The 24,627-nt window shown below is 40.2% G+C and overlaps 1 protein-coding gene and 1 pseudogene across 1 annotated transcript; one reads left to right on the forward strand and one right to left on the reverse strand.

Annotated features, from left to right (window-relative positions):
- Positions 1-305: 305 nt before the first annotated feature.
- On the forward strand, positions 306-19,032 carry LOC143849596 (putative xyloglucan glycosyltransferase 12). Its single transcript, XM_077358664.1, has 5 exons — positions 306-1,774; positions 2,003-2,311; positions 5,200-5,490; positions 17,682-17,795; positions 17,923-19,032. Exons 1-5 carry the CDS (start codon positions 1,058-1,060, stop codon positions 18,538-18,540), a joined length of 2,049 nt encoding a protein of 682 aa, XP_077214779.1. The 5' UTR covers positions 306-1,057; the 3' UTR covers positions 18,541-19,032.
- A 4,046-nt stretch (positions 19,033-23,078) lies between these two features.
- Positions 23,079-24,627, reverse strand: part of LOC143850259 (proline iminopeptidase-like) — a 38,280-nt pseudogene continuing 36,731 nt past the window's right edge.

A 24,627-nucleotide genomic window follows, 5' to 3' on the forward strand; every position in this document is an offset into this window, starting at 1 on the left:
AAGTCGTATCTATCCTTACAAAGGTGACTCGGTCTTACACCGGAAAAAGCTACGGCCATGGGCTCCCGTTGAGCATTTCTCTCTTCCCAACCAGGAAAAAAAAAAACATGTAAGACGAGACAAGAAAATAAAATCACACCCCAAATTTACTTTTTCAGCCCCTCCTTCCTAGGACTTCCCTCATTGTCTTCCTTTTGGAAAATTTTAAAAAAAAAACTAAAAACTAAAAATCCAAAAATAAAAAATTAGAGTAAATAATTATTTTTGTAGAGGAAATATAATTAAAATACTTGGTTTTTTGTTTCTTTTATAGGGATACAATTCTCTTTTCAGTAATTTTTTATCCTGGTTTTACAGCTTGTAGTTTCTGTCTCAGATTTTGAGAAAAATGTTATCATAGATAATTAGAGAGATCTTCTTTCCATGTTAGAGAGAGGATCTTTGTTTCTTTGTAGTATTTTATTACGGACGAATAAGAAATCAGAAAAAGTTTCTCTTTTTTTGAGCTTAAACGTGCGTTCTTCTTAATAAGAAATGGATCCCTAATTTTCTCTTTTTAACCTTGAACGTTGGTTCTTCTTCTTCTTCTTCTTACCTTCCTATTTCTCTCAAATCAAAACGTGTTGAGCTGTTATCTTTATCTGGGTTTTTCATATAAGAGTTTTTTTTGCAAGCTGGATTCTATGATAGGGGTTTTGGATTATTCAAACTCATCTGTCTCTCTCATAAAAGCTAGAGCTAAAAAAAAACCCTACATTCGTCTCATCCTTTCAACCACGCGTCTCAATGCTCTTTCCCTTTGTTACTTTGTACAAAACCCATTTATGAAATGCCCTTTCTGAGCTAGTTTTCAGTTGACAGATCCAAAGAAAAACAAAATCAAAACCAAAAGAGGAACCCTAATACTTAGAATTAAACCACATTTCGGCTCCATTCTTCTCCCTTTGTTATTTTGTACAAAACCCATTTATAAAATGCTGTTTCTGAGCTAGTTTTAAGTTCATAGATTCAAAGAAGAACAAAATTAAAACCAAAAGAGGAACCCTAATACGTAGAAATGGCGCCATCTTTCGATTGGTGGGCGAAAGAGAGTCACAGAGGAACACCAGTGGTGATCAAAATGGAAAACCCTAACTATTCAATGCTTGAATTAGAAAGCCCAAATGAAGAAGATTTTGAATTGATGAGTGGTAACAAAAATAGAGGGAAAAATGCCAAACAGCTCACATGGGTTCTCCTCCTCAAAGCCCACAAGGCCGCCGGTTGCCTGACGTGGATAGGATCGGCGACCTTCGGCCTCGCAGGAGCCGTCCGGCGAAGACTCGCCTCTGGTAGAACAGATTCAGATACTGTGAATGAGAATGAGAATGAGATTGAGAATCCAATTCTGAGGAGTAGGTTTTATTCTTGTATAAAGGTCTTTCTTTTGCTTTCAATTGTGATGTTAGGGTTTGAGATTGCGGCATATAATCAGGGTTGGCAGTGGCATTATGATTTGAGGCCAATTGGGTTTTGGGGGATCTTTGATTGGGTGTATTCTAGGTGGGTTTTGATTAGGGTGGATTATCTTGCACCTCCGTTGCAATTCCTCGCGAATGGCTGCATTGTGTTGTTCCTTATACAGAGCGCTGATCGTTTGGTTCTTTGTTTGGGTTGGTTTTGGATCCGATTTAAGAAGATTAAGCCGGTCCCAAAGCAGGGGATTAAGGATCTTGAAGCTGGTGATTACTTCCCCAATGTTCTTGTTCAAATCCCCATGTGCAATGAGAAAGAGGTACTTAGAAGAGTGGTTGGCGAATTTCTATTTTAAAAACCTATTCATTTATAGTATGGTTTGATCTCAATTGAAAGTTCTTGCATATGTTTGTATTATTAACGTACTATTAATGTACTCTGAACCATGAATTAGATGTGTCTGAAGTGTCCTGCTCGGGGACTTGGGTTAACATTCTGGTCTCAGGGAATGACATATTCAATATTCAATGTTCGATTTTTGTTGCAGGTTTATCAGCAATCAATGGCTGCGGTTTGCAATCTTGACTGGCCAAGGTCTAATCTGTTGATCCAAGTTCTTGACGATTCGGATGACCCCACGACGCAAATGCTGATCAAAGAAGAAGTGCAGAAGTGGCAGCAGAATGGTATTCATATCGTTTACAGGCACCGTGTGATCAGAGACGGGTACAAGGCTGGTAATCTCAAGTCGGCGATGAATTGCAACTATGTCAAGGATTATGAATTCGTTGCCATATTTGATGCCGATTTCCAGCCCTACCCTGATTTTCTGAAGAGGACTGTCCCACATTTCAAGGTCAGGAAATCCGACCCTCTCCCATTTGCCATTGCTGTTTATTCCTCTGGTTATTGTTCTAAGAATCCATTACGTCTATACACAATTTATGCACTGTATATGCAATAGAAATAGTAAACAAAAAAAACAAGCACAAAGTAACACAAGTGTTTGGCTTCAACAAGATTGTCTACATTCAAGTCAGTGAAACTAATCTTCTACTACAATCAACAATCACACATATCTCTGTTCAAAAAGGCGGCCGCCGCCTAGGCCGCAAAGGCGCTGGGCACAGAAAAAATGCACCGCCCAGGCCCTGGGCGTTTAAAAAAGTGGTCTTACAGCCTGGGCGTTACTAGGCGGCCGCCCAGGCGATAAGGCGACGCCTGGGCGCTGAGCGAGGGCCTGGGCGGGGCTGGTTTGAAGACTCAGATGAAGATAGAGTCTTGGTCTTGGAGGGAGATGACAATGATTAGTGAAGACTGAAGAAATGCTCGGATTTTAATTTTTTTTTGTCATTGATTTGTGTTGTATTGTTAAATACTTAAATTATTAAGTACTTTATGCTTAAAAATAAATAAAAAACGCCTAAAAACGCCTGGACGTTGGGAGGTCAGTCGACAGCCCAACTCCGCCCAGCGCTTATTAGAACACTGGATATTATAAGGGGATAATCACAAATCCCATAATCCAATGCTCAACGCTTACAACCCGAATTATCATACTCGAGTTAACCACTTGTTTTAAAGAGAACCCTAGTCATCCCTCTTCTCCAGGTGGAAAGCTCTTTCACCGTTTTCTCAACTTTGCATAAGGTATAAAAATACCTTATATGATCTAGGTTTCCTAAACCTAACTCTCTCTCTCTCTCTCTCTCTCTCTCTCTCTCTCTCTCTCTCGCCTAGTCTATCTAACTAGGGAGCAATATGAGAGCCCCATAGTTTTAAAAACTATCACACCTCCCTTAACCGCCAAGAGGAGAGAACTTTTTAGGATGGGCTCACTTGAGTGGAAACAAGACACAAGCTCATCAATCCCAACCTTGGCTTGTTTTCCAACCAGCTTGAAGATTTTTTGTTGGCGTCGCCACCTGTTTTTCGTCATCGCAATCATCCACTAGCTACATACATCATCGAATCATTTTGTTCTTGTCTTTACTTGACTCAATCACCGCAGCTAATACATGTATGCAACTTGCTCTTAGTCAACTCTCAGCTAGTTAACTCTGGAGAGGTATCTTGATCTGTCTTCTTCACTAGCATAAATTGTAACCTCCTCAGTATCGTCTATAGTCTGAAAATTTAGCTCTGCAATTACTATGAAACAGACCATGTACGCGTGCATGTCACTCTGTTTTAAATCATCCATCGAGGTAGTAGGAACACTATCTTCCCCGTATTTCTCACCCATACGATACAAACTGTCACACTTCTCCCATTTCGCCAGGACCATACAATTGCACGTGATTTTTATAGATCCACTTGCAGTTGAGAATGCCTGCAACCCTTTGAGTCTAACCGGTCAAGATAAAGTTGATCCTTCTGTGTCTTTGAGACATACACCTCATCACCCAAAGTGCATGTCACTTTATTCGTTGCCATATTTTGATTTTGATTTCCGATGTGGGATCTCACACGATCAATCTAAAAAATCCTAGATCAATCCAACAACCTTTCAAAATTATAGGGTAAAGTCTAGATAATGAATACGTTATTTCAAAACCCATTTCCAACGAGAATTTCCTGAACAAGTTTTTTAACTCCATTATTTTTCTTCGATTAGATCGCTCTAACAGCTGTGATGCCACTATGTTCTTTCAAAAAAATCTACACAATGCATATACAATGCAAATAGTTAACAAACACCAGCACAAAGACAATATAATTATTTTATGTGGTTCGACAAGATTTTCTACATCTATGGGTGAGAATCTATCTTCCACTATAAGCAACAAGCAAAAGAGATTACAATTAGATAATCGTCAATCCTTGCATGCTTAATGCACACAACTTGGAAATCAAACCCGAGCGAACCTCACCTTTTAAACAAAACCTTAGTGACCTCTCTCCTCAATATTAAAAACTATTTCTCTATTCTTCTCTGCTTTCAGTTTACATAAATATAACAATACATTATATAACTTCGGTTTCCTAAACCAAAGTCTCTCTCTCTCTCTCTCTAATCTAACTAGGAAGCAACATGGGAGTCCTACTGTTTTAGAAATCGTCAAATTTCTCTGTGTTTCCTATTCAAATAAGGAACATTTAAGAAAAGAAAGCTCCTAGTCAAACATGGATGGGCTCACTTGAGTTGAAACAAGACACAATCTCAATAGTTCTCATCTAGCTTGCTCCGCCTTTTCTTGTAATTGTCCGGGTTGTCTTCAAATTCGGCATTTTTGCCAGTTTTCCTTATTTCATTCTTCTAGGTTGTTCTTAATTTCTACATTTTGCCTAGTTTTTCTTGTAATCATTTGAGTTGTTTCAAAATCCTTTTGCCTTTTTTTCTTGTTATGTCATGGGATGTCCCAATCATAGTTTCAAAGCACCTCCGCGCAGTGAGTCACTCCCGTTTACCTTGTCCAAGTTATTGTTAGAGCCTTTTTTGCCCTACAAAGTCAAGATTTATGACTGCATTATCCAAGTATTTGTTTGCGCCTCTCCGAGTTTACTAGGATTTGCATAGGCCGCATTTTGGCCCGCATAGTGCTTTGCAACACTGATCTCAATTCTTGCCTTGTGCCACGTTTTCGTTTTGTAATGGTCTAGGTTGCATTCAAATTCAGTATTTTTGCCAGTTTTTCTTATTATGATAATCTGGGCTGTTAATTTCTCTACATGTTCACTGTTTTTTCTTCCCTTTTATAGTCATTTGGGTTCCTTTCAGTTCTCCTACCTTGTTGTTTGCAGGATAATGAGGGATTGGGGCTAGTTCAGGCGAGATGGTCCTTCGTCAACAAGGACGAGAACCTGTTAACGAGGTTGCAGAACATAAATCTGGCATTCCATTTCGAGGTGGAGCAGCAGGTCAATGCAATTTTCATCAATTTCTTTGGGTTCAATGGGACTGCTGGTGTTTGGAGGATAAAAGCCTTGGAGGAGGCTGGAGGTTGGTTGGAGAGGACAACAGTCGAAGACATGGACATCGCCGTTCGAGCTCATCTCCACGGCTGGAAATTTATCTTCCTCAATGACGTCGAGGTATGAGCACTGCTTCCATTGTTGGTCCCATATCTACGTTTAATTTTGAGTCAAATAACCAGTTTTGGACTCACAATAGATTCTCAAAATCCTAAACAAGCAGGGCTTAAAGGAGGTGGAGGGTTGAAATTTTGTGTCTTGATGAGGTTGGACTCAAATCTCCGCATAATTTTGCGTCCAATAATCTGTTTTGGACTCACAATGGGTTCTAAAAATCCAAAACATACGGCGCCTCGTTGGTTTTGGATTTTAAGAATTTTTTTAGCATTTGTGTCTTGATGAGGCCAGACTCAAATTTACGCTTAATTTTGAGTCCAATAATCTTTTTTGGACTCACAATGGGTTCTCAAAATCAAAACAAACGGAGCCTTGTTGGTTTTGGATTTTAAGAATTTTTTTTAGTATTGGACTCAAAATTTGTTCGAGTCCAAAACTGGTTATTCGAATCACATTTTTTTTAAGTCCAAAACTGATTATGGGACTCAAAAAATTTTCAAGTCCAAAACTGATTATTGGACTCAAATATTTTTTGAGTCCGAAACTGATGATTGGGCTTAAAATTACATGTTTTGAATTTGAGAATTGATTTTTGAGTCCAGAACTGATTATTGGACGTCAATTTGTAAACAATTTTGAGTCCACTAATAATTTTTGGACTTAAAATTAATTCTCAAAATCCAAAACAAAAAGGGCCTTATTTTTTGAGTCCAATAATGACTTGGTACAAAATCAATTCTCAAAATCCAAAACAATCGGTTCCTTTGGCCCCGTCCCTTTAAGATTATGCCAATTGATTGTGAGTGCAAAACCAATTATCGGTTGGCACTATCTCAAACGAACAGGGCTTCAGCAAACTGACACTCGCCAAACTCCCCCTACCTGAATTGATATTGACAGTTTTTTTTTTCTCTGATGAGCTAGCTGTTAAGCACAACGTTATTGTGAGTGCAACACCATTTCTTGGCCTCAATAATTGGTTTTGGACTCACAATCGGTTGGCAGTATCTCAAACGAACAGGCTTCAGCAAACTGACACTCGCCAAACTCCCCCTACCTGAATTGATATAGACACTTTTTTTCAAAATTCTCTGATGTGCTAGCTGTTAAGCACAACGTTAGTCGTATGTGACACCTGAAAACTAGTGATGTTATCAAATTATCAATCAATTTCTATTGAAAAAGCAAAGCTTGTCGTTTGTTTGAATTAAGGTTCTGTGGGACCCATTTGAAAGCTTGTCGTGTAAAAACACACTAATCTAATGTTTTGAGTTTTGCGTGGGAATTATATCCGCACTCCCTTGTCTTAATAACGGCACCCTCTCTTTATTGTACACTTTGCTACTTAAGCTGGTCAGGCTGTCACCATCACGGATTTTGAGCCACTGCCAAAACCGAAATTTTCTGTCTTGGCCAAAATTTCCGCCGAAAGCGTGTGTGTGTATATATATATATATATGAGTTAAGTGAAGCTACACATACGTGTAGCTAACTTAGCTACACCGACGGCTTAAAATACAGTGGGCCCACATTATTTGGGTGATCCAAACCATTCATTTGATAGGACCTCACATTGATAGGGTGTGCCCAAAAAATCAGCTCCATTGGATGATCTCAACCCTTCAAACTGTGGAGGCAAAAATGGACATATTTGTGAAGGTTTTTACACGTCCATTTTTGCCTCCACAAATCGTAGGGTTGGGATGATCCTATGGAGTTGATTTTTTTGGCACACCCTATCTATGTGAGGGCCCATCAAATGAATGGTTTGCATCACCCAAACAATGTGGGGCTCACTGTATTTTAAGCCGTCGGTGCAGCTAAATTTGCTACACGTATGTGTAGCTACACTTTTCTCTCTCTCTCTCTCTCTCTCTCTCTCTATATATATATATATATATATATATATATATATATGAGGAAAGTGTTGGTGAGCTTAAGCGCCCAATCACATTAGGGCCTACTTTGTTAGGATGATCCAAATCATTCATTTGAAAGGCCCTTACATAGATGGGGTGTGTATAAAAAATCAGCTCCATAGGATCATCCTAACCCATCCATTTGTGGAGGTCAAAATGGACAGACATTATTTGTCTACAAATCTGCCCATTTTTGTCCTCCACAAATGGAGGGGTTAGGATGATCCTATGGAGTTGATTTTTGGTACACACCCTATCTACGATAGGGCCTTGCAAATGAATGGTTTGGATCACCACAGAAAATGTGGGACCCATGTGATTGGGGCGCTTAAGCTCACCAACACTTTCCTCTCTCTCTCTCTCTCTCTCTCTATATATATATATATATATATATATATATATATATATATATATATATATATATATAGGAAAGGTGTGCGTACTCGGTCGAGTAGATAAGCTTATCTACTCGGTCGGGTTAAAAACAGTGGGGCCCACATTTTTTGGGTAGTCCAAACCATTCATTTGAAAGGCCTTTACCTAGATAGGATGTCCACAAAAAATCAGCCCCATAGGATCATCCTAACCCATGCAACAGTGGAGGGAAAAATGGACAACCAAAGCTTGTCCACAAATCTGCCCATTTTTCCCTTCACTGTTGGATGGGTTAGGATGATCCTATGGGGCTGATTTTTTGTGGACACCCTATCTAGGTAAGGGCCTTTCAAATGAATGGTTTGGATCACCCAAAAAATGTGGGCCCCCATTGTTTTTAACCCGACCGAGTAGATAAGCTTATCTACTCGACCGAGTACGCACACCTTTCCCTATATATATATATATATATATATATATATATATATATATATATGAGGGATAAGATTGTGCGGTCGACCGCACCAAGCTTAGGTGCGGTCGAGGGCCCAAACTCATGTGGGCCCACTTTGTTAGGATGATCCAAAGCATTCATTTGAAAGGCCTTTACATAGATGGGGTATGCACAAAAAATCGGCTCCGTAGGATTATCCTAACCCATCCATTTGTGGAGGTCAAAATGGACAGACACTGTTTGCCACCAATCTGCTTATTTTTGCCCTCCACTTTTGGAGGGGTTAGGATGATCCGATGGACCTGATTTTTTGTACACACCCTATCTATGATGGGGCCTTGCAAATGAATGGTCTTGATCAGCATAAAAAATGTGGGACCCATGTGTTTGGGCCCTCGACCGCACCTAAGCTTAGATGCGCTCGACCGCACACTCCTTTTCCTATATATATATATAGGAAAGCTCACCAAACTTATGGTGAGCTAGCTTGCCCAATCACATGGGGGCCCACTTTGTTAGGATGATCCAAAGCATTCATTTGAAAGTCCCTTACATAGATGGGGGGTGTACCAAAAATCAGCTCCATATGATCATCCTAACCCCTCCATTTGTGGAGGACAAAAATGGACAGACACAAATCTGCCCCATTTTTGTCCTCCACAAATGGAGGGGTTAGGATGATCCTATGGAGCTGATTTTTGGTACACCCGCTATCTATGATAAGGCCTTGGAAATGAATGGTTTGGATCACTCCCCAAGATGTGGGACCCATGTGATTGGACAAGCTAGCTCACCATAAGTTTGGTGAGCTTAAGCTCACCAACAGTTTCCTCACACACACACACACACACACACACATATATATATATATATATATATATATATATATATATATATATATATAGAGGAAACTGTTAAGCTCACCAAACTTATGGTGAGCTAGCTTTCCCAATCACATGGGGGCCCACTTTGTTAGGATGATCCAAACCATTCATTTGAAAGTCCCTTACATAGATGGGGGGTGTACCAAAAATCAGCTCCATAGGATCATCCTAACCCCTCCATTTGTAGAGGACAAAAATGGACAGACACAAATTTGCCCCATTTTTGTCCTCCACAAATGGAGGGGTTAGGATGATCCTATGGAGCTGATTTTTGGTACACCCCCTATCTATAATAAGGCCTTGCAAATGAATGGTTTGGATCACTCCCCAAAATGTGGGACCCATGTGATTGGGAAAGCTAGCTCACCATAAGTTTGGTGAGCTTAAGCTCACCAACAGTTTCCTCATATATATATATATATATATATATATATATATATATATATATATATATATATATATATATGAGGAAAGTGTTTCTAGTCCGGTCGACTAGAGATCATTCTCTAGTCTGCCACCCAAAAACACATGGGTCCCACATATTTTGGTGATGCAAAGCATTCATTTGATGGGCCCTGACATAGAGACGGTGTCCACAAGAAATTAGCTTCATAGGATCATCCCAACCCTATGATTTGTGGAGCTTAAAATGGACGGCTATAAACCGCCACAAATCTGTCCATTTTTTAACTCCACAAATCGAAGGGTTAAGAAGATCCTATGAAGCTGAATTTTTATGGACATCCTATCTATGATGAGGCCTATCAAATGAATGCTTTAGATCACCACAAAATATGTGGGACCCATGTGTTTTTGGGTGGCGGACTAGAGAATGATCTCTAGTCGGCCGGACTAGAAACACTTTCCTCTCTCTCTACATATATATATATATATATATATATATATATATATATATATATATATATATATGAGAAAACGGTTGTGTGTAGATAAGTTATCTACACACTAGCTTAAAATATAGTGGAGGGCGTATTATTTGGGTCATCCAAACCATTCATTTGATTGGCCCTCACATAGATAGGGTGTCCACAAAAAATCAACTCCATAGGATCATCCCAACCCTTCGATTTGTGGTGGTAAAATGGACATGTATAAACCTTCACAAATCTGTCCATTTTTTGCCTTCACGGTTCGAAGGGTTAAGATGATCCTATGAAGCTGATTTTTTGGGCATTCCCTATCTATGTGAGGGCCCATCAAATGAATGGTTTGGATCACCCAAAAAATGTGGGCCCCACTGTATTTTAAGCTAATGTGTAGATAACTTATCTACACTTGTGCGTAGAAACTGTTTTCTCTCTCTCTCTCTCTCACACACACACACACACACACACATATATATATATATATATATATATATATATATATATATATATGTCTAATACTATATAGCAGAAGAGAAAAGAGAGAATTATTGTCCATTTAACACGTCAATGTGGATGATTTTTACCGTTTTTTGCCCTCCCCACATATCTGTACATACTATCTATGTGAGGGTAAAATCGTAATCTACATACGAAAAGTACCGACACAGGGTTCCTGTCTATGACAATTACGGAAAAAACTACCAAGAAGAGGTAAAGAATATGACAATGACGAAATAACTACTTTATATTACTCATGCAGGACACTTGCAAAATATTGACGGATTCCGGGCACCTGAAAAGGGACAACAATTATGGAAACCTCTATCGATTGGAGGGCTAGGATTAGCCTATATTGATTGGAGAGCTAGGATCAACCTATGGAAATGATTTTACGGGCACAACCGATTAATGCTGTGTTCCATCACATGGATAGTTTGGATCAATCTATAAGGCCACATAATTTCAATCTTACCCCCCTCCTTTATGCTTTTTTAATAAAAAAATCTATAGGGTGATCTTAACCATCCGCTTTAAGAGGAATAACATATTATGGAAACCTCTATAGATTGGAGGGCTAGGATCAGCCTATGGAAATGATTTTTGGGGCACAACCTATTTATATTGTGTTCCATCACATAGACGGTTTGGATCAACCTATGATGTGGTCCGTATAGTTCTTTGTCTGCTCGTGCATCGTACGGGGTTTTTTACTATTTTATATATATAGAGAAAAGTGTAGCTACACCAACGGCTTAAAATACAGTGGGCCCCACATTGTTTGGGTGATGCAAACCATTCATTTGATGGGCCCTCACATAGATAGGGTGTGCCCAAAAAATCAGCTCTATAGGATCATCCCATCCCTACGATTTGTGGAGGCAAAATTGGACGTGTAAAAACCTTCACAAATCTATCAATTTTTGCCTTCACAGTTTGAAGGGTTGGGATGATCCTATGGAGCTGATTTTTTCGGCACACCCTATCAATGTGAGGGCCTATCAAATGAATGGTTTGGATCACCCAAATAATGTGGGCCCATTGTATTTTAAGCCGTCGGTGTAGCTAAGTTAGCTACACGTATGTGTAGCTATGTGTAGCTTCACTTAACTCATATATATATATATATATATATATATATATATATATATATATGAGGAAAACCAAGCTTATTGTACGCTCGAGCGTACCAAGCTTATGGTACGCTCGAGTGCCCAATCACATGGGTCCTACATTTTTTATGGTGATCCAAAGCATTCATTTGCAAGGCTATATCATAGATAGGGTGTGTACCAAAAATCAGATCCATTGAATCATCCTAAACCCTCCAAAAGTGGAGGGCAAAAATGGGCAGATTTGTGGTCTGTCCATTTTGCCCTCCACAAATGGATGGGTTAGGATGATCCTATGGAGCTGATTTTTTGTACACACCCCATCTATGTAAGGGCCTTTCAAATGAATGCTTTGGATCATCCTAACAAAGTGGGCCCCCATGTGATTGGGCACTCGAGTGTACCATAAGCTTGGTACGCTCGAGCGTACAATCCTTTTCCTCTCTCTCTCTCTCTATATATATATATATATATATATATATATATATATATATATATATATATATATATATATATAGAGAGAGAGAGAGAGAGAGAGGAAAGGGTTCCTGCACATGAGTGCAAAAACAGGGTTGGGGCCCACAATTTTTGGGGGTCCAAAGCATTCACTTGGAAGGCCCTTCCATGGATAGGGTGTGGATAAAAAAATCAGCCCCATTGGATCATCTTAACCCTGCCATTCGTGGATGGGAAAAATGTGCAGAAACATGGACATACAGTGTCTGTTCATTTCCTCCCCCACCTTTGATTGGGTTAGGACAATCCAATGGAGTTGATTTTGGGCCACACCTCATCCATGGAAGCGCCTACCTAACGAATGGTTTTGATCCCCACAAAAATGTGGCCCCCACCCTATTTCTACACTCGTGTGCAGGTAAGTTACCTGCACATGTTTGCAGGAACCCTTTTCTCATATATATATATTCTCGAAAACAGTTTCTACACACAAGTGTAGATAAGTTATCTACACACTAGCTTAAAATACAGTGGGGGCCCACATTGTTTGGTGATCCAAACCATTCATTTGATGGGCCCTCACATAGTTAGGGTGTGCCCAAAAAATCAGCTTCATAGGATCATCCTAACCCTTCGAACCGTCGAGGCAAAAAATGGACAGATTTGTGAAGGTTTATACACATCCATTTTACCTCCACAAATTATAGGGTTGGGATGATCCTATGGAGCTGATTTTTTGTGGACACCCTATCTATGTGAGGGCCAATCAAATGAATGGTTTGGATCACCAAAACAATATGCCCTCCACTATATTTTAAGCTAGTGTGTAGATAACTTATCTACACTTGTGTGTAGAAAACTAGAAACCGTTTTCTCATATATATATATATATATATATATATATATATATATATATAGAGAGAGAGAGAGAGAGAGAGAGAGAGAGGGGAAACTGTTGGTGCGCTTAAGCGCCCAATCACATGGGTCCCACATTTTCTGTGGTGATCCAAACCATTCAATTGCAAGGCTCTATCGTAGATAGGGGGTGTACTAAAAATCAGCTTCATAGGATCATCCTAACCCCTCCATTTGTGGAGGACAAAAATGGGCAGATTTGGGTTAGGATGATTCTATGGAGCTGATTTTTGGTACACCCCCCATCTATGTAAGGGCCTTTCAAATGAATGCTTTGGATCATCCTAACAAAGTGGGCCCCCATGTGATTGGGCGCTTAAGCGCACCATAAGCTTGGTGAGCTTAAGTGCACCAACAGTTTCCTCATATATATATATATATAAGGAAAGTGAAGCTACACACTCGTGTAGCTAACTTAGCTACACCGCCGGCTTAAAATACAATGGGCCCACATTGTTTTGGTGATCCAAACCATTCATTTGATAGGCCCTCACATTGATAGGGTGCGCCCAAAAAATCATCTAGGTAGGATCATCCCAACCCTTCAAACTGTGGAGGCAAAAATGGACAGATTTGTGAAGGTTTTTACACGTTCATTTTTGCCTCCACAAATCGTAGGGTTGGGATGATCCTATAGAGCTGATTTTTGGGGCAGACCCTATCTATGTGAGGGCCCATTAAATGAATGGTTGGCATCACCCAAACAATGTGGGGCCCACTGTATTTTAAGGCCGGCGGTGTAGCTAAGTTAGCTACACGAGTGTGTAGCTACACTTTTCTCTCTCTCTCTCTCTACATATATATATATATATATATATATATATATATATATATATAGTGAGAGAGAGAGAGAGAGTCGGTCGACTAGAGAACCTTCACTAGTCTGCCGACCAAAAATGCAGTGGGCCCACATTGTTTGGATGATCCAAAGCATTCATTTGATAGGCCCTGACATAGGGTGTGCCCAAAAAACCATCTCCATAGGATCATCCTAACCCTTAGATTTGTGGAGGTTCTTATGAACGCGTATAAACCCTATAGATAGGGTGTGCCCAAAAACACAGTGGGCCGACGTTGTTTGGATGATCCAAGTCATTTATTTGATGGGCTCTGACATGGATAGGGTGTGCCCAAAAAATAATCTCATAGGATCATCCTAACCCTTCGATTTGTGGGGGTTAAAATGGACGTGTATAAACCTCCACAAATCTATCCATTTTCTACCTCCACAAATTGAAGGGTTAGGATAATCCTATGGATCTGATTTTTTGGGCACACTCTATCTATGTCAGGGCCCAACAAATGAATGCTTTGGATCATCCAAACAACGTGGGCCCACTGTATTTTTGGTGGTGTGCCCAAAAACACAGTGATCCCACGTTGTTTGGACGATCCAAGTCATTTATTTGATGGGCTGTGACATGAATAGGGTGTGCCCAAAAAATCATCTCCATAGGATCATCCTAACCCGTAGATCTGTGGAGGTTAAAATAGACGTGTCCTCCACAAATCTGTCCATTTTTAACCTCCACAAATCGAAGGGTTAGGATGATCCTATGGAGCTGATATTTTGGGCACACCCTATCTACGTCAAGGCCCGTCAAATGAATGCTTTGGATCATCCAAACAACGTGGGCCCACTGTGTTTTTGCTCAGCGTTGACCGACTAGAGACACTTTCCTCATATATATATATATACTAATAAAAAACCCTGTGCGATGCACGGGCCGACAAAGAACTGTACTGACCACATCATAGGTTGATCCAAACCGTCCATGTGATGGAACACAACATCAATAGGTTGTGCCCGTAAAATAATTTTCATAGGCTGATCCTATCCCTCAAATCTATAAAGGTTTCCATAAGTAAAAAAGCATAAAGGAGGAGGGTAGGATTGAAATTATGTGGCTTTAATGGGTGCCTTTGTTAAAAAGCATAAAGGAGGGGGTATGATTGAAAATATGTGGGTTGAATGGGTGCCTTTGTTAAAAAAGTAAAAAAAAGTGATGTGTAATTCTCATAGAATTTTGGGAGAAATTCAAATAATTCTCTCCTTTTCTCTTCCCCGGTATATATATATACTAGTAAAAAACCCCGTGCGATGCACGGGCCGACAAAGAACTGTACTGACCATATCATAGGTTGATCTAAACCATCCATGTGATGGTACCCAACATAAATAGGTTGTGCCCGTAAAATCATTTTCATAGGTTGATCCTAGCCCTCCAATCTATAGAGGTTTCCATAATAAGGAAAAAAGCATAAAGGAGGGGGTAGGATTGAAATTATGTGGCTTTAATGAGTGCCTTTGTTAAAAAGCCTAAAGGAGGGAGTAGGATTGAAAATATGTGGGTTGACAGGGTACCTTTGTTAAAAAAAGTGTTGTGTGATTCTCATAGAATTTTGGGATAAATTCAAATAATTCTCTCCTTTTCTCATCTGATATATATATATATATATATATATATATATATATATATATATGAGGAAAGTGTTGGTGAGCTTAAGCTCACCAAACTTATGGTGAGCTTAAGCGCCCCAATCACATGGGTCTCACATTTTCTGTGGTGATCCAAACCATTCATTTCCAAGGCCCTATCATAGATACGATGTGTACCAAAAATCAGCTCCATAGGATCATCCTAACCCCTCCATTTGTGGAGGACAAAAATGGGCAGATTTGTGGACAAATAATGTCTGTCCATTTTTACCTCCACAAATGGATGGGTTAGGATGATCCTATGAAGCTGATTTTTGGTACACACCCTATCTATGTAAGGGCCTTTCAAATGAATGCTTTGGATCATCCTAACAAAGTAGGCCCCAATGTGATTGGGCGCTTATATATATATATGAGGAAAGTGTTGGTGAGCTTAAGCGCCCAATCACATGGGTCCCACATTTTCTGTGGTGATCCAAACCATTCATTTGCAAAGCCCTATCGTAGATAGGGGATGTACCAAAAATCAGTTCCATAGGATCATCCTAACCCTCCATTTGTGGAGGACAAAAATGGGCAGATTTGTGGACAAACAAGGTTTGTCCATTTTGACCTCCACAAATGGATGGGTTAGGATGATTCTATGGAGCTGATTTTTGGTACACCCCCCATCTATGTAAGGGCCTTTCAAATGAATGCTTTGGATCATCCTAACAAAGTGGGCCCCCATGTGATTGGGCGCTTAAGCTCATGTGATTGGGCGCTTAAGCGCACCATAAGCTTGGTGAGCTTAAGCGCACCAACAGTTTTCTCTCTCTCTCTCTCTCTCTCTCTCTCTCTCTCTCTCTCTCTATATATATATATATATATATATATATATATATATATATATGGCAGAGGTTTTCTAAGGTATCGCACAGGGTGAGCAGCCCTCTATAAAACACCACCTGCATGTTGTTTGACTCATCCTACCCATTCATTCTATAGGACATCACATAGATAGGGTGTCCCTAAGAAACCACATCCATACCATAATCCTAACCATTCGATTTATAGGAGTTTAATTTGCAGCCATCCTTTTGAAAACCGCCATTAATCATAACCCATAACCCTAACCCTACCTATAACCTACAGAACCAATGGGTTGGATGACACAACCAACTATGGGAAATGGGGTATCTAGAGGGCTGCTCAGGGTGAGAGATACCTCAGAAACCTTTTTTGATTTATATCAGAAAAGTGACCGTACTCGGTCGAGCTAAAAATAGTGGGGGCCCACATTTTTTGGGTGATCCAAGCCATTCATTTGAAAGGCCCTTATATATCCATTCCCCCCCCCCACTTTTGGAGGGGTTAGGATGCTCCAATGGAGCTGATTTTTTGTACACACCCTATCTATGATGGGGCCTTTCAAATGAATGCTTTGGATCATCCTAACAATGTGGGCCCCTTATGTTTTGTGAGAGCCACCTCATATAAGCTATATGATGGCACTCTTAGGAACTCTATTCTCTCTCTCTCTCTCTCTCTCTCTATATATATATATATATATATATATATATATATATATATATATATATATATAATTTCGGTTTTGTAAAATTTCTGTGGAAATTTCATAAACTTATTCTGTCGGAAATTAATTTGGGTGGAAATTTTGTTGGAAATTTCAGAAATTTTTGTGGAAAATTTCCAAATTTTGGTGGAAATTTTTTCAAAATCTTTACCGATACCGAGTCCTTGTTCTTTCGGTGCTGAGATCCCAAATTTTGTCCTGAAACATTTCGGTTTCGGCTAAAATTTAAAGGGAAATGATATTTACGCCCCTTTTATCACCAGGGACACCCATTTGCCAGTGTCCTTTGCAATCAAAGCCACTGGATTTTTCTGACATAAAGTACATGCCACCCGTTTGCCATTGATACAATGACGCTGGGTGTCCCTGGTGATCAAAAGGGGTCGTAAATATCACTTCCCAATTTAAAACTATGGTTATCATCTCCAAGTAACTAAAAACAGCCAATTATAAAGTGTGTAATAAAGGTGAGGGGTGCCTGCCATTTTCAAAACAATCATTTTTGTTTTGGATTTCCATTAACTGAAATAAATAGGTTAGTATTTTCCTTAATTAAATACTTTCTCATTCCTCCGTAAACTCAAAATCTATAAAGAACCTCTGCCTTCTTTGATTTCCATTCATAAAATGAAATCCACCCATTTGCCCTCTCATCAATAGTTTCATTTTCTGCTACAGTGCCAATGCGAATTGCCGGAATCATACGAAGCTTACCGGAAACAGCAACACAGGTGGCATTCTGGTCCAATGCAGTTGTTTCGCCTCTGTTTACCGGACGTTATCCGATCCAAGGTACAGAATTTAGCTCTTTTCAGTCCATTTTCAATCATTTTTCAGCCCATTTGCAATCATTCATAACCACATAAAAAAAACCTTCCCTTCTCTAACAAGGTATATGTTCTTCCTCTCTTGGGTACAGATTAGCATTTGGAAGAAGGCCAACCTGATCTTCCTCTTCTTCCTCCTAAGAAAACTGATACTACCATTCTACTCCTTCACCCTTTTCTGCATCATCCTCCCCATGACCATGTTTGTTCCAGAAGCAGAGCTCCCTACTTGGGTTGTCTGTTACATCCCAGCCACCATGTCCTTCCTCAACATCCTCCCCGCCCCAAAATCGTTCCCATTCATAGTCCCTTACCTTCTCTTCGAAAACACCATGTCTGTGACCAAATTCAACGCCATGGTATCTGGCCTTTTCCAGCTTGGGAGCGCCTACGAATGGGTGGTCACCAAGAAATCAGGTCGCTCCTCCGAAGGGGATCTCCTTGCACTGGTCAACACGGAGCCAAATCACCATCGCGGCACCTCTGTGCCCAATTTAGATACAATTGAAAAGGAGGAATCCCAACAGCAAAAACAGAAGAAGAAACACAACAGGATATATACCAAGGAGTTAACGCTCGCCTTCCTTCTCCTTACGGCTTCGGCTAGGAGCTTGTTATCTGCACAGGGTATACATTTCTACTTCCTCCTCTTTCAGGGAGTCTCCTTCCTATTAGTGGGTCTTGATCTGATCGGCGAACAGGTCCATTGAGAGGATGGTTTACATACTTTAAGGAGATAAAGATGTCATAAAGTTACCATTCAAAAAAAGAAAAAAGAAAAAAAAAAAGATGTCATATAGTTCAGATACTTTGATAAAGATGGCTAAGTTATGGCACCAGAGTGCCATTGAAGAATAGTAGAAGTGCGGGGAGGGTGGATTTTCTTGTTTCCTTCATGGGAGATATTGTCAAACTCCTCCTTGAAGAGGTGTAATTATATATGGTGGTGCTTTGTGAGATGTTTGATTCTTTTCGCTCCAATTCTTTTGTAAGAAAATTTTGTTGTTCAACACGATGTTTAGTGACACTTCAGTCACTTTGAAGAACAGAGAAGCATGTATCATTTGTATTTTTTATTACTGAAATGGCTTGTGCTACATGGACCTTAATTTCATTCATGTGGAGCTGCTGTGGCAAATCCAAATTGTAATGCCATTTACTAATTTAGTACCCTTAATCAGTGTATTCTGAATTCTGATGGATTTTCTTTTTAAGATTGAATCAATTAGCTCAACGTTGCAAAGCAGAGAACCATCCAATCTGATTATGGGTTGAATGCCAAAACTGTTATGGATATATTATTGTAGTCTTTATATTATTTTGCAATCTAAATGTCAGGTACATGCTATGAGGCAAGATCTGGTTCATTTGCAATTTGGGTTATTCAACAAATTGAAAACTCTTTGTAAGTAATATCTTGTGACTTAGACTTGTGAAATCCCATCTGCCTTCAAAATGTTCTTGAGCTTCTAGTTCACTGCCACTAACTCCGCAGCGATTCCTGGTTCATTGGCAGAATGACCTGCGTCCTGGACGACCTGTTTCAGCCACGGCTAATTGGGATTATTAACAATTTCGAGGATCAAAATGAATTGCAAATATGCTATCTATCAAAGATAATAGATTTGGCTGTCTGATGATAATAAATGCAATTTCTCAGCAATTAATGTATGCTTCATTCATATGGAAATGTCTTTCTAACCCATTCTTAGAAAGCAAACATTAGAACAAATGAACCAGTAATGCTATGAACCATTGGTGACTGATAAGGAGAGCTTGTTTAGTCTAATAGCTTAAAAGTAACTACAGAATGATTAGATTCTTTCAATCAACGGATTAGAGGTTGTAGGAATCGATTGTGGTTGATATGTTCAGCCCTGGTTGTTTTGGATTTTGAGAATTGATTTTGAGCCGCAAACTGATTTGGACTAAAAACTAAACCAATTTTATGTCAAATAATCAGTTTTGGACTAAAAATCAATTCTCAAAATCCATAATAAAAACACAGGGCCTTCATAGTAGTTGGTATGCACTCCACACCCTAAATATTACTTCTTCTTTTGTTTGAAAAATGACTGATATGTATTTATAATCATACGAAGGTTACATAAAAGAGGGGACCAAGGAGAAAACTCAAGGCCCTGAAGAACAAAAGTTTCAAAGGTTGTTCCTCCTTACCCAATCCCTTTACATCCACCGTTCCTGAACGAATTCCCAAATCTACAATCTTCCTAGAAGATCCCTACTAAAAACTTGAGTAATCTACTAAAAAACTTTACGATCTTCTCCAAAGAACTTGAAAACAAAATAGAACTTCCCTCCACCTTGATAGGTCTTTCCTCGAGGACCTTGATGAAAAACTACCAAAAACATAACTCCTCAAAATACAAACCCATGAATAGTACCCCTATAAGCTCCCCTTCAAGAGGAGAATTTTCCCAACTTCCTCAACAGACTCAATTTCAAATTCCAGCTCCTCTCATCGACCAGCGATTTGATGAAGAAAGGATGTTTATACAGAGGCGTGTGAGTCTCCTTTACTTTATATGACCCAGTTAAAGAGAAGAAATCCTCAGCCTTCCAACGGGCCTCTGTCATGAACAATGTCCACTGTCTTTTGAAAAAGTCCTTGATAATTTCGTTAGGGGTTGGATCAGTGCTAGAAGCCCTCTCTTCATCATAAGCCACTGTCTTAGTCCTGCGAAGAACCTCCTCCAGCTCCAAGAGGCCCGTGTAACGTTTCCTTTTCCGACTCAAAGAACTGGAGGGAGGGGGAGCTAAATCGTTCTACTCCATTTTAGGTATGGTAGAGATAACAGAAGCTCCTCTATTTTGATCCTCCAAGCTACTCCCAAAAGGCACCTTTTTAAGAGAGAGACCGCCAATGATGGCCAATACCAAGTTCCCACTTCTTCCACAGATACCTGTGAAGCAAGATTTCCACACTTAGAATATAGCATTTATGAGATCAGATTTATTTCGATTATTTCTAACAGATCTCTAAGAGAATACTGCAACTTCCCATGCTGCCTTTAATGTGCCTATCTGTTCGTGATTAACATTCCATTTAAGTCACCGACCCCACAATATCATTTTCAATAATATAGTAAACAACCTCGATCCAAGCTCTTTTCCATCCAATGTCACTTCAAACAAACTGTACTTTGAATCCTATTCCCCACCTACGATCAAGGTTACCTGGAATGCAGTTCGTTCTGGTAGCGATACGGGAACAGCTACAGGGTACGATAGTAGCCTGGTACGCTATACGATAAGGGTAGGCTAAGTTGGTTCGCTATATGGGGTCGCGGGTCGATTTGCAGCGCTAATCTGGGTCGCACCGGTGCTCTCTCTAGTTTAATTTTATGCCGAGAGATGCTAAAGCATTTTTAGGCCTTATCTGAAATATGACGGTCAAGCATACCAACTAGTGGCTGCTGACATTTTTTTGGGAAAGGTAATCACATTTGACATCTACTTAAAAAAGAGAATAAAACTTGTAGTGCCACCATCAGTTTTTGGGAAAGGCAATAATATTCGACAACTGTTTAAAAAAGAGGTTAAAACTTGTAGTGCCAATATCAATAGGCTTGTGGTCGGATTTTTTGTTTAGGGTTTTTAAGCGGTTGCATGCCTCAACGGTTTCCCTTTTCCCTCATCTCTTATGCCATTTACAAAACCCCCTCTCTCTGCAAGAGCAAGGAAGCGGGGAAGGAGGTTTTACAATACCGTACATGGATTGTATTTCGATTGGCGATCTTCAGTGGAAGTTTATGTCGGAACATCTGTTTCAGGTTAGTCTCTTTTTTTCGACCTCCAATGAGGTATGATCAGATTAAAGCTACGAAGGAGAGTTGTTTTTTGTTCTCTTTCCTCCTCCTTCCCTCTCTCTATGCATCTCTCCCTTTCTTGCGGGTCGCCTGGGTCGCCATTTTTGGTGATCTGGGTCGAAAATGACCCACATTTGGGGTCGACGACCCCGGATTGTAGGTCGGAGGGTGGGAGGGCGATCCCGGTAACGTTGCCTACGATAAGGAGACCCGCCAAGTGACTGCCGATCCTTTTACCTTAGTACTAATATTAATGCCATGACACTCGGATATGCCAAATATTCCCCCAATCCCCTAAACAAAACCCTTCCATCTAGCTTCATTAGGGGCAGAAGCTAGGGAAGCCTCAATGTTGTCATATCACCCAAGGGCGATGCATGCCCTGGAGGTGGATGATGTTTTAGCGGAGTTTCTCCCTATTTGGTCCTCTGAAAGGTCTTGACCGACTCGCTACTTCCACAAAGAGCATAAATTAGAATCCAGAGTCTTGAGTATCAGTCCAGGAGGTCGCTTCCCAGAGATCCCATATTTGTGAATGCTCAGAATCTTTTTTGAGATCAGATTCAGACCAGCAGGACCTTTTTTAGCTAGTCTATTTCGCTTTAAGCTACGTTCAAAAGAAGGTCTCACTTGCCCACAGGTCCTTTTTGATGCTGACAAGTCATCATCCTTTCTCTTTCTTCTTTCTTTTTCTTTTTTTGATGTTTTTCTTTTAATCCGAAGACATTTCCAACGATCACTAGAGGACCCAAGACCTGGGGATCCTCGAGAACTAAGCCCTTATTTTGTGAAGGGGATTTGAAATTTGAATTTGAATGGGGGGCCCTAAGACTCCAATGGTCTTTTTGCTGGCGTTTCTCTAGGCAGGCAACGGCCCATGGCATGCCATTGGGATCACCAGTGGCCGCCTATGATTTCGGCCCGCCGACGGATCAGCCACTTGATCTAGAACCGGCGAATTCAACTGACTCATTGGACTAAAGCTTGTCATTCTGTAGGAGTCAACACTGAAGGAAAACAATTGGGACTCATTGCTTTCTATGCATTGGGATTTTGAATTTCAATTCCAATGGTGAAGCAATCACCCGATATCTGAATCTGAACAAAAGGGCGGGATAACTTCCATCTGGGAGTAAGAATTTTAGCCGATACAAAACCCATACAGTGACCATGATTTCCTTTCATCCTTACTTCCAAGACCGGGCCAAAGATTTTCCCTAAAGCTTCCACAGTGGAAGTAGCCCAAGCGTGCAATGGAATTCTGTAAAAATTAACCCAAATTTCCTCCGCTCCCTGGACAAAGTCTTTATGCCAGGAAGAGAGGGAGAGCAGCTGGTTCCCATAGGCCTCAAGCCCTTTTGCCAGAACCCTGGCAGCCAAGTCTACTGTATCGAACATGAAAAGAACTTCATCCTATGCTAGGCCACAGGGTTTGTGAGGGAGGGAATGTCCCAAAAACTTTTAGCCAATTGCCAAAGATCATCTAAAGTCCTGTTATTATCCCTTCTCCTGCCAATCAGACACGCTTTTAAAGTATCGGTTCGCATTTCCAATTCCTTCCCTGAGATAGATAAAGTCGGAACCCCTTCCTCAACAGAGGTCGAAATCACTCCGGAATCAGGCCACCACACGCCTTCATCGCCGGCACTGACTGATGGTTTCTATGAGTTACAAGAGACATGGGTTAAGACAGTTGGATGAATAATTATTTGTTTGTTCTGGGAGCACCACCGGCATCGATTCCGCCATCTAAAGTTAAGATAATCACAGGTTGAGCAGAGCCAATCCCCTGGCCACCTTCCCGATACTGCCAAGTTAGCATTTTTACCCGCCACATAAAATGGAGACTTCTCTGAACCTCTCTAAATATTACTTGAAATCTCTAGGAATTGCAAAAACCAAGTGCGCAAGAAGATACAATATAGACTGACATCTACTAATTTAAATTGAAGTCCTAAGGCCATAATAGTGTGTAATATCAACATTAAGTCACCTCTGCACACCTTAATCCCCTATCGCAGCTGAAAACCTTGAACCGTCTGGCCACTAATCTAAATAAAAAATCTGAGTGCGAGATACACAAACAGATCTAGTAAATCTGTTTTGATCTGAATATCCTCAATGGTTTTGCAAAAGATGCTCAATCAAATAATGTATTTTTCTATATGCTAATGACATCCGCGTGACCATGTTTTGATAATGGGAGGAACTCCCCATGTTTTACATGTTTTAACAAGCTGCCTTCTTTGGCCTCCCCCTTCAATGGGAATAACATTTAAGAAGAACTACTAGATTTGATCTCGGTTTCCACCTTATTGGGGATCAAACCTTTTCTCTCATGTCCTCTTCTTTGGCATCTACTTTTATTGGGGATAGCATCAGAGATGAAGACTAAGATCTGATTATGCCTTGACCATCATTGGGGATTGCAATCCTAGATCGAGACTGAAATCTAGATCTAACATTATCTACTTTTTGAAACCCTATATCCACGCTTCAACACCCCTCAAAAACCTAGACCTAATCACATTCCTCTTCCTAACCCTAGGGGTTGATTCCTAAGAATTCATACCTTGATTTCTACCTTTACAATTGGAATTGAAAACTAAAGAAAGATCTGGGGCAATCGGGCTGATCTCACTATCAATCTCTAGATCTACCATGGATCTGCCCCCATATAACCTACCCTCTCTTCATGGCTTGATCCATTCTACCACACCACCTTATCAATGAGTTTGTCAATCCTCTTCCTTCAGACCGTCAATCAACGAGGAGTTTGCAGTTGTCTTTTGCTGGGTTCGGAGGTGGTAGTCGTGGCCCAGATCACTATAGTCGTGATTGTTGTCATGACTTGGGGGGACGCCACAATGAAGGACGAGGACAGGGTGATAAAAAGTGTACTTATTGTGGCCGGTCAAATCAGGACAGTGGCTGAGATAAAACTCTTGTTATGGCCGAAGATCACTA

The sequence above is a fragment of the Tasmannia lanceolata genome, unplaced genomic scaffold (genome assembly GCF_043159265.1).
Source record: "Tasmannia lanceolata isolate RefF3 unplaced genomic scaffold, GAP_Taslan_0.1 ptg000018l, whole genome shotgun sequence".
NCBI lineage: Eukaryota > Viridiplantae > Streptophyta > Magnoliopsida > Canellales > Winteraceae > Tasmannia > Tasmannia lanceolata.